The 10,770-nt window shown below is 43.1% G+C and overlaps 2 protein-coding genes across 3 annotated transcripts in view; one reads left to right on the forward strand and one right to left on the reverse strand.

Annotated features, from left to right (window-relative positions):
- The window catches only part of VPS51 (VPS51 subunit of GARP complex), a 31,787-nt gene extending 30,794 nt beyond the window's left edge, over window positions 1-993 (reverse strand). The window contains exon 1 of one of the 2 annotated variants that reach the window (XM_070766271.1): window positions 715-993. In XM_070766271.1, the coding sequence (XP_070622372.1) occupies window positions 715-894 (180 nt within the window). In that variant the 5' untranslated portion in view covers window positions 895-993. Of the gene's footprint in view, window positions 1-237; window positions 326-714 lie in introns of those variants that run through there. The other variant, XM_070766272.1, reaches the window with a different exon arrangement.
- A 2,942-nt stretch (window positions 994-3,935) lies between these two features.
- TMEM262 (transmembrane protein 262) lies at window positions 3,936-10,770 on the forward strand. The gene is made up of 3 exons (XM_070766551.1): window positions 3,936-4,121; window positions 8,963-9,062; window positions 10,590-10,770. The coding sequence occupies exons 1-3, from the start codon at window positions 3,936-3,938 to the stop codon at window positions 10,667-10,669; spliced, it is 366 nt and encodes a 121-aa protein (XP_070622652.1). The 3' UTR covers window positions 10,670-10,770.

Consider the following 10,770-nt stretch of genomic DNA (forward strand, 5'->3'; position numbering starts at 1 on the left):
CAAAGTGGTTTACAGAGTCAGCATATTGCCTCCAATCATCTGGGTCCTCATTTTACCCACCTCAGAAGGACGGAAGCTGGTCAGGATCGAACTGGTGCAGTGGAAAGTGTTAGCTTGCAATACAGCATTCTAACCACTGCACCAAAATGGTTATAGGTAACACACACACACATACACACACACACACACACACACACACACACACACACACAGAGGCAAACAGAACACAGAACACACCTTAAAACAGAATAATAGAAGGAAGTCTTCCAGTCCAACCCCTTGCAGGAAACCTTATACCATCCAGGAGAAATTGCTGTCATAATACTGTAATGTTGGACTAGATGACCTCCAGGTGGCCCTTCCAGCCTTGGGATTCTATGGCCAAAAGGAACAACGGAGGTTGTAGTTCCCCTGGAAGTGGGGGTCTCTCCAAACTTGGCCAATTTTAAGACTTGTGGAATTCAACTCCCAGAATTCCTCAGGCAGCCATGTTGTTGGTTGAAATTGTCCTTTAGTACAGGTGGACTTCAACTCCCAGAATTCCCCAAGCAACCATCGTGTTGGTTAAGTCAGTAAAAGCTGACTGCGGCATTCTGGGAGTTGAAGTCCACAAGTCTTAAAGTGACCACGGTTGGAGAACACCCCTTGCCCTGGAAGCCATTTACGCATGCCCAGAGACCCCTTCGGCTGAGGGGCGTGTCCCTAGCCCCCAACCTTGGTCAGGTAGATTTCTGGGTCGAAATGGGGCCCGTTGATGTCAATGGGGCCGCCAACGTCGCCCAACGCCTCCCCCGCCGGGTCCGGCAGCCCGTAGTACAGCTTGAGCATGCCGTGAGGACGCCGCTTCCCTCCCGGAGGCTCCGGGTCGCCTTCGGGCTGAGCCGCCGCCGCCATGGAGGAAAAAAAGCCCAAAAAAGCTCTTCGGCTGGCTTGGCCACGCCCCCCGCGGAGCACTTCCGTCGCGGCGCCGGTGCAGCCAGGAAGTCCGCCAGAGTCTCCATGGAGACGCGCCCGCTCCTCGCACTTCGGTAAGATTCCGCGCGATAGAGTTTGACATACAGTACACCCATCTCCGTAGCCTAGAGCGTCAAAAGAGCTGCTCCTTCCGGGCTTCTCGCTTGTCACGAGCCTCTGGCGGACTTAAGAGTAGAGTAAAGCGAATACAGTAGTTTGGGGAAGGTTTTTAATTGCCTTTTGATAGCCGTGGCAATTTTTAGATGGCGTTTATGCTTTTATGTTTTATTTGTACGCCCAGAGCCTGTCTGTGAGGGAGATGAGCGGGTTTTATGTCTCTGTACATACATCTATCACCTATTTATCTACACACACACACGCACATTTATTTGAGTTGTTTGTACAAATATATACACATCTGCGACCTGTGCACTTATACTATTTCCTGTATTTTATCTTAGGATGGATATATGTTTATCCCAGGCATGTTTAAATTCAGTGACTGGATTTACCAACCACGTCTGCTGGAAGTTTGTTCCAGGCATCTACTACTCTTTCAATAAAATAATATTTTCGCACATTGCTTCTGACCTTTCCCCCAACCAACCTCAGATTGTGCCCCCTTGTCCTTGGGTTCACTTTCCTATTAAAAACACTTCCCTCCTGAACCTTATGTAACCCTTTAACATATTTAAATGTTTCGATTGTGTCCCCCATTTCCCTTCTGTCCTCCAGAGTTACACAGATTGAGTTCATGAAGTCTTTCCTGATAAATTTTATGCTTAAGACCTTCCACCATTTTTGTAGCCTGTCTTTGGACCCGTTCAATTTTATCCATCTCTTTTTGTAGGTGAGGTCTCCAGAACTGAACACAGCATTCCAAATAGGGTCTCACCAGAGCTCTATACAGAGGGATCACAATCTCCCTCTTCCTGCTTGTTATATCTCTAGCTATGCAGCTAAGCATTCTACTTGCTTTCCCTAATCTATCTATCTATCTATCTATCTATCTATCTATCTATCTATCTATCTATCTATCTATCTATCTATCTATCTTCCCCCCTGACCAAATGTTTTAGTTTGATTGTTAAATTAATAGTATTGATAGTTTTTAAATTAGAATTTCAAAGATTGTTTTTAACGTATTGGACTGTTATTACTGTTTCCTGTTTTTTGTACATGCTGTGAAGCGCCTCGAGTCCTCGGCATACAAATCCAATTAAATCTAAATCTAAAATCTGTCTGTCTGTCTGTCTATCTAATATCTATCATATCTAACTATATTAGTTCTAGGATGGATTTCACCTCAGTTTCCATTTATTACTTCTTGTCCTGCCTTCCAGTGCTTTGGATATTAAGTCAATCCCCTCTTTGTGACACCCCACCCACCCAAAAGTACTGGAAGACAGCTATCATGTCATCTGTAGTCCTCTGTGGTTAGACCAGACATACCTAATTTTCTAAATCATTGTGTGTTTTAGCTTCTGTTCTGCCCGCGTGTCCCAACTGCCCGTAATTACAGGGTAATTAGTCCAGAAAGACACACACCACACAGTAGAAGGAAAACCCAAAAGTTTTTATCAACAAAAAAACAGAAACAGCTCCCTTTTTAAATGTCAAAGGGATTTTCTGGTACACACAAGGCACAGGTTAAATGCACCCAATAACTGGGAAATTGAGTCCAATTCTAAAGTCCAGAAAGTCCACACACAATCTTGAACAGCAAAAACGACGATCTTGACGAAACTATGAATCAGATAAACTGCCATGAGGCTAAACCATCAGGCTGCTCTTTTATCTGTAGCACTAATTACAGCAGCCCCACCCAACCACAGGTGGCCTCACTTATCTGTCACTACCTGACTCTGTCGGCAATAAAACAGGCCTTTGACATGTTGATGTTTCTCCTGCATCCACCTCCACATTCCTTGCGGCAGGAGCTGGGCCAGAGCCAACCACAACAGCTTCCGGACCCTTTATTATAATTCTTGCTGTTTACACTTTTTCGAGATCTGAACCTGGTTTTTGTATTGTGACCAGAATTGCATAGAGTATTTTGTCAAGGTTCCAGATAACATCCGAACTAAATCAGACTCTGAGTTGAAGTATTCCTCAAAGCTCCAATTTATTCCCAGAGCCATCCTGGCACCTACACAGGGAAGCCTGGATCTGAGTTTTCCACTCAGTTGAAAGTTCACGTCCCTTGTCCCCCACCCACTCACCCACAAACTTGTCATGTTGCCCACTAAGATTGTGTCAGCCCTTCCTTCGCTTCTGGCCTTGGTGGGTGGGCATAGGATGTCCTTGAACGAAAATCTCCCTTCCCAAATTCTCATAAACATCAGGTCTCTAATAGATAGTGTGGCAAGCTGTTAAGTTATCACCAACTTCTGCACCAACTTGACAGTATTCCAAGCGTGGTCTCACTTTTTTTTGAAAGCTGCGTCTCTATGGAAGGAGCTATAGATTCCACAAAGAATAGCTTTATTGGATACGTCATATTGGCACAGATCTGGTGACTCTGAAGGTTCCCCTGGTTTTCAGCTAAGTAAGAGTTTGTTTCTTTCTCAAAACAATCGGTCGCATGGTCTAATCGTGGCACTGTTTGGTTGCCTGGTGACATCGTTCCGCCTTCCTCTGACCAGGAAGAATGTCCTTGATTCTCAAGGGAAAGTATTTTGTTTTGACTACAAATTCCCAGCTGTCTAAAAACCCCCTTCCCTATCGCTCTCAGCTCCATCTGGCAACACTGAAGCGCCAAGATGACTACGGTCAAATCAGCTTCAGGATTGACACCTGCTGTTGGGTGATGCCCGATCCCCACCTGCTTTAGGAGAAAAGGCTGCCAATCGCCTGGCTTCTAGAACTTCTGCATCCTTATGACTTCATCAGGCCAGGATCTCTTCTGAGACCCACCTTCTCTCGGAAGGGCCTCCTTCCTCGCAGCTTCCCTAAGGCGAAGGAGAACCCAAGCGCCCAAGATGGCAAAAATTGGCACATGGAAAGACCCTTTCCTAACCGTCACCTTCCCAAGCAAGGTCATCTATATCATTGGCTCATGGGTTCTGTTCATCATCAACATTGGAGTGATCATTGGGGACCTCTACCACTTCCTGGTCTCCCAAAGAGGAGATCTCATGAGCTTCCATTTCACCGTGTCGCTGCTGGTAAAAAAAACCCTTCCTTCGCCTCTTCTGCAATTCCACAGTGGGGGGATAGATGGCTTCTAGCTGGGATGCCAAAACAGGTCCAGGAAAATAGATGCACTGCAGCCTTTTTGCAGATTAGAGATTGACAGAGTCAGAAGGGACCTTGGAGGTCATCTAGTCCAACCCCCAGCCCAAGCAGGAGACCCTACACCATTTCTGACAAATGGCAGTCTAGTCTCTCCTCGAAAGCTTCCAGGGATGAAGCTCCCACAACTTCTGAAGGCAACGTCTGTTCCATGGGTTGATTGTTCTCACTGTCAGGAAATTCCTCCTTATTTCCAGGTTGAATCTCTCCTTGTTTAGTTTCCATCCATTCTTCCTTGTCTTGTGTTTTGGAGAACAGCTTGACCTTCCTCCTATCTGTGGCAGCCCCTCAAATATTGGAACACTACTATCATGTCCCCCACTAACTCAAAATTACCTTTTTTTATTTTTAGAAAATAGTTTTTATTAAATTATTTACACTTAAAAAGTTACAAAAATACAGTGGAAAAAACCCCCATGAAAACAACAGACAAACTATAAACAAACCAGGACAAGACAAAACTCTAACATACAAACAGCTACACTATATAACCTCTAGTTATCTTACAGCAATTGATATTGGCGATATGTTTATGCTTATATTGTTCCTCTAATTCACATATTTCTGTAAACTTTTCCAATAACATATCTCATCTTACTCAGTAGATATAGTTGTGCCAACTTAAAATACACAAAATCATATATCGCTTGATAAATACAGTTTCATTTTGTTTTTCCTTTCAAGCCAATTGTAAAATGCACCCCAAATTTCATAATATTCTTTCCATTTAATTCCATTGTCATTTTATCTAGTTCAGCACATTCAAAAATGTTCTTTATTGTTATATTTTCAGTTGGTACCTCTTTCTATTTCCAAAATTGTGCAAGCGTGATCCTTGCAGTGGTAAGAATATGTAATATAATATAGTGGTATTTCCTCTCCATTTTCTGGTCCATTATTCCTGGTAGAAATGTTTCAGATTTCATAGCTATTTTTTTGTTTTGTAATTTCCATTAACCATTTTTTTTAAGAGGGCAGGTCCACCACATGTGATAGTAAGATGTGTTTTTATGATTACATTTCCAGCATTTGGGACTTAAATTTGAGCCAATCTCACTAGAGGTAAATGCCACCTGTAATACATCTTACATACGTTCTCTTTATATGTTATTGATTTCATCCGTTTATAATTTTTATTCCAAAATTAATCCCATTGTTCTAAATTTATACTATATCCAAAGTTTCTGGCCCAACTAATCATAACTACAATTACTAATTACAAATCTAATAAATAATAATAATGTTTCCTTTTACTATTTCCATCTCCATTTGTAGTTTAGTAGGAACTTGTATAATTCAGTTGTTATTTCCCTTTCTTGCCCTAATAAAATTTTATCTAGTTCTGATTTTTCTCTTTTTATTCCAAAATGTTTTTTGTCACCTAATCTTGATTTAATTTGGAAATATGGCCACCGTCAATTTTAATTCCTCGTTATTCTAATTTTTGGATGGATTTTAAACCTCCTTCCTCTAAAATTGCTTAGTATTCAACCATTTTGTTGAGGCCCATTGTATTTGAGTGAGTCATGGCTTCCATACTTGAAAACCAGTTCGGTATTTTCCTATAGTGTTGTTTTTTTAAATTTTTGTCCATTGAGTAAATCTCTGATCGTGTGCCTCTGAAAATATGAATTTGTCCTATTGTCATCCCAGAGAAATCCATGCCAGCCTATTGTAGATCATATCCCTCTAGCATCAATAATCTTTTATTTTTAATTTCTATCCATTCTTTTAGCCATAATAAAAAATGTCTAACTCCTTTGGGGTCTTTTAAATTACATCTCCCATGTTCCCCTATCCTATAAATTGAGGATGGGGGCAGTTAGAAGGACAGAAGATGGTTTTAGATTCAGGGACAACACATTTTAGGAATGTGTCACCCATTTATCTGAAATGGTTTCCTGCTAGAGTAGAAGGTTAGACTAGAAGACCTCCAAGGTTCCTTCCAATTCTGTTATTGTGTTATTCTGAACGAGGTTGCCCTTCCTGACTTAGGCTTCTTACCTTGTGACAGTAACGGAAACCACCCATGACCGAAAACTAGGATAGGGTTTGTTTCAGCACCCCATATTAGGTGAATGCAACTGTCAAAGCTCCAGGTAGCATCCAAGCCAAATCAAAGTACTCCTCAAAGTTCCAATTTATTGCCTGAGCTATCCTGGCACCCACACTGGGAACACCTGGGAGCAACAGCTGGGGTGGCACAGCAGATAGAGTTCTGTACTGCAGGCCACTGAAGCTGACTGTAGATCTGAAGGTCAGCGGTTCAAATCTCATCACCGGCTCAAGGTTGACTCAGCCTTCCATCCTTCCGAGGTGGATAAAATGAGGACCCAGATTGTGGGGGCAATGTGCTGGCTCTGTTAAAAAGTGCTATTGCTGACATGTTGTAAGCCGCCCTGAGTCTAAGGAGAAGGGTGGCATAAAAATCAAATAAATAATAAATAATAAATAAATAAATAACACCTGGATTCGAGTTTCCCACTCAGTCCAAAGTTCACATCCCTTCCCCCCCCCAAACTTGTCAGATGGCCCACTCAGTTTGTACCAGTGTCCTCCTTGGAGTCCTCCTTCTGCTTCTGCCCAGGCGGGCGGGCATAGGATGGCCTTGAACCACTCGAAATAATGCATCTGTTCCCTTATGAAAAGCCTCCCTCCCCAGTTCCCATCAACATCAGGCCTTCTATAGACAGTGTCGTTGATTTCTCACCAACTTCTGCACCGGCGTGACATTTTGTTCCGCTGTGGATGCCGACTAAGCGTGTTGTGGGAATCCAGCCATTTCTGGTCCCGTGGTACTGGAACGAATCGCCAAACTGCCACCGTGAGAGGAGCGGCAAATTAAAATTGATCGATCGATTGATTGGCAGAAAATGTATCTCTATCTGATTTTGGGGGGGTGGCAATTTTGTTTGGGCTGTAAGGCTGCAACGACAAAGATGTAGGCGAGGTGAAAGTTAACTTTTTTAGATTGTTTTTTTTTAGATTGTTTTAAATATTGGACTTTCGAATTGTTTTTTTGTATTTTATATATGTTGTGAGCTGCCCTGAGTCCTCGGAGAAGGGCGGCCTATAAGTCCAATCATCAATCAATCAATCAATCAATCAATCAATTTTGGGGATAAAGGCAGATTTTTTCCCCCTTATAATTCACAAACACTTGTTTTAGGTTGTGTGTATCTTAATATTGTAAAAAATCAATAAAAATAAAGGATTTTTTTTTCTTTAGTGGGCACTTGCACAAAATGGCCAGCGTTTCCCAGACAACAACTCCTCTCCCACGATGTCCTTTGCTGTTCCTGAAGGCCCTTGTGGCAGTGTGTGTGTGTGTGTATTTCTGTGACTCAAGACATTCCTGTAAATCAGGGGACTCCGACCTCGGCCATTTTAACTCGTGCAGACTTCGATTCCCAGAATTCCTCAGCCAGCATGGCTGCATGGCTGAGGAATTCTGGGAGTCGAAGTCCACAAGTATTTTGCCGAAGTTGGAGACCCCTGCTGTGAAGTGACAGGCCTGGGAGGCTACCGTTTCCGAGGGTACCATGTCACCTTCCTATTTTCTTCCTTTAAAAAAAATAAAAATAAAATAAAATACATCAGAGAGTTATTGTTAATGGCGAGTATTCTGAGCAGAGTCAGATTACAAGCGGTGTGCCACAAGGGTCTGTTCTGGGTCCTATTCTTTTTAATATATTTGTGAGTGACATAGGGGAAGGTTTGGTAGGGAAGGTTTGCCTATTTGCCGATGACTCTAAAGTGTGCAATAGGGTTGATATTCCTGGAGGCGTCTGTAATATGGTAAATGATTTAGCTTTACTAGATAAATAGTCTAAGCAATGGAAACTGCAGTTTAATGTTTCCAAATGTAAAATAATGCACTTGGGGAAAAGGAATCCTCAGTCTGAGTATTGTATTGGCAGTTCAGTGTTGGCAAATACTTCAAAAGAAAAGGATTTAGGGGTAGTGATTTCTGACAGTCTCAAAATGGGTGAACAGTGCAGTCAGGCGGTAGGGAAAGCAAGTAGGATGCTTGGCTGCATAGCTAGAGGTATAACAAGCAGGAAGAGGGAGATTATGATCCCACTATATAGAATGCTGGTGAGACCACATTTGGAATACTGTGTTCAGTTCTGGAGACCTCACCTACAAAAAGATATTGACAAAATTGAACGGGTCCAAAGACGGGCTACAAGAATGGTGGAAGGTCTTAAGCATAAAACGTATCAGGAAAGACTTAATGAACTCAATCTGTATAGTCTGGAGGACAGAAGGAAAAGGGGGGACATGATCGAAACATTTAAATATATTAAAGGGTTAAATAAGGTCCAGGAGGGAAGTGTTTTTAATAGGAAAGTGAACACAAGAACAAGGGGACACAATCTGAAGTTAGTTGGGGGAAAGATCAAAAGCAACACGAGAAAATATTATTTCACTGAAAGAGTAGTAGATCCTTGGAATAAACTTCCAGCAGACGTGGTTGGTAAATCCACAGTAACTGAATTTAAACATGCCTGGGATAAACATATATCCATCCTAAGATAAAACACAGAAAATAGTATAAGGGCAGACTAGATGGACCATGAGGTCTTTTTCTGCCGTCAGACTTCTATGTTTCTATGTTTCTATAATATTTTCAGAAACACTGGAAAAGCAGGAAGAGAAAAGCAGACCATTCATTTTTTTCCTAACCGCTCTTCTTTGGGTTTCTCAACAGTTCTCCCACGTGACCAGCTTTTATTTGTCCCTCCTAGCCAGCGTCTACACCATGCAAGCGGATGACGGCTTCTTGACCTGCTTGGCCCTGACCTCCTTAGGTAAGAGGATGGTCAGGAGGAGGAGGAGGAAGAAAGAGCTTCCCAGGGTAACAAGCCAGATTCTTTTAAGCTATTGTTTAGTTCCCAATCCCTCCACCATCTAAGCTACTAGTGTTTCCTAATGTTGGCAAATTTATAAGTCTGGCCTTCAATTCCCAGAATTCCCCAGCCAGAATGCATTTAGAGGGATGGATGTCAACTCCCAGAATTCCCCAGCCAGCATGCTTTAAGATGGATAGACTTCAACTCCCAGAATTCCCCAGCCAGAATGATTTTAGAGGGATGGATGTCAACTCCCAGAATTCCCCAGCCAGCATGCTTTAAGATGGGTGGGCTTCAATTCCCAGAATCCCCCAGCCAGAATGATTTTAGAGGGATGGATGTCAACTCCCAGAATTCCCCAGCCAGCATGCTTTAAGATGGGTGGGCTTCAATTCCCAGAATTCCCCAGCCAGAATGATTTTAGAGGGATGGATGTCAACTCCCAGAATTCCCCAGCCAGCATGCTTTAAGATGGGTGGGCTTCAATTCCCAGAATTCCCCAGCCAGAATGATTTTAGAGGGATGGATGTCAACTCCCAGAATTCCCCAGCCAGCATGCTTTAAGATGGGTGGGCTTCAATTCCCAGAATTCCCCAGCCAGAATGATTTTAGAGGGATGGATGTCAACTCCCAGAATTCCCCAGCCAGCATGCTTTAAGATGGGTGGGCTTCAATTCCCAGAATTCCCCAGCCAGAATGATTTTAGAGGGATGGATGTCAACTCCCAGAATTCCCCAGCCAGCGTGCTTTAAGATGGGTGGGCTTCAATTCCCAGAATTCCCCAGCCAGAATGATTTTAGAGGGATGGATGTCAACTCCCAGAATTCCCCAACCAGCATGCTTTAAGATGGGTGGACTTCAATTCCCAGAATTCCCCAGCCAGAATGCATTTAGAGGGATGGATGTCAACTCCCAGAATTCCCCAACCAGCATGCTTTAAGATGGATAGACTTCAACTCCCAGAATTCCCCAGCCAGAATGCATTTAGAGGGATGGATGTCAACTCCCAGAATTCTCCAGCCAGCATGCTTTAAGAGGGTGGACTTCAACTGAAGATGAGAAAACGGAGCGATAGGGGGAAAAAAAGTGCTTTTTCTAATGAAGGTGATTGAAGGTGAAGAAACAGAGCTCTCTGTTTTCTCACCTTCAATCGCCTTCGTTTTTATTTCATTAGAAAGAGCACAATTCTTTCTATCATACGTGTTGTTTTTGTGATGGTTTCTTTTCAAACAAGGCTGCAAAATTCAGTCAAGCGGACACCTGGTCCACTTGACAAAGAATGACCCAGTTTCCGTCTTAAGCACAAAAGCCAATTTGGGTGACTTTGGGCCTGCCTGCCTTTCAGCTCAGCCCACCTCGCAGGGTGTTGGTGGTGGGGAAAGTAGGAGACGGAAGGTACGCTGGATATGTTCACTGCCTTATCGGTCGAAATAAATAAAAATGGGGAGGCAAATGAATTAACGAACGTTTTCTTTTTTCACCCAGCTGCGAATTTTTCCCTGTACCTCGCCCGATTCTGGATGGACTATCTCACCATTGATTACAGGGAAGAAAGCTATGAATGATCAGAAAGAACCAGGGACGAGAAGAGCAAAGCCGAAAGCGAGAGGGGTTCTCCCCCACCGCCCCCACCCCTGCCTGGTTCCCAGCCAGTAAACCTCTGAAG

The sequence above is a fragment of the Erythrolamprus reginae genome, chromosome 13, assembly GCF_031021105.1.
Source record: "Erythrolamprus reginae isolate rEryReg1 chromosome 13, rEryReg1.hap1, whole genome shotgun sequence".
NCBI classification, from domain to species: domain Eukaryota; kingdom Metazoa; phylum Chordata; class Lepidosauria; order Squamata; family Dipsadidae; genus Erythrolamprus; species Erythrolamprus reginae.

What these genes read in the sequence shown, in the direction of transcription:
- TMEM262 (XM_070766551.1), top strand. Translation starts at nt 3,936, where the DNA reads ATGGCAAAAATTGGCACATGGAAAGACCCTTTCCTAACCGTCACCTTC. An exon ending in ATTTCACCGTGTCGCTGCTG is followed by an intron (nt 4,122 to 8,962) that starts GTAAAAAAAACC and finishes GTTTCTCAACAG; the next exon opens with TTCTCCCACGTGACCAGCTT. An exon ending in CTTGGCCCTGACCTCCTTAG is followed by an intron (nt 9,063 to 10,589) that starts GTAAGAGGATGG and finishes TTTTTCACCCAG; the next exon opens with CTGCGAATTTTTCCCTGTAC.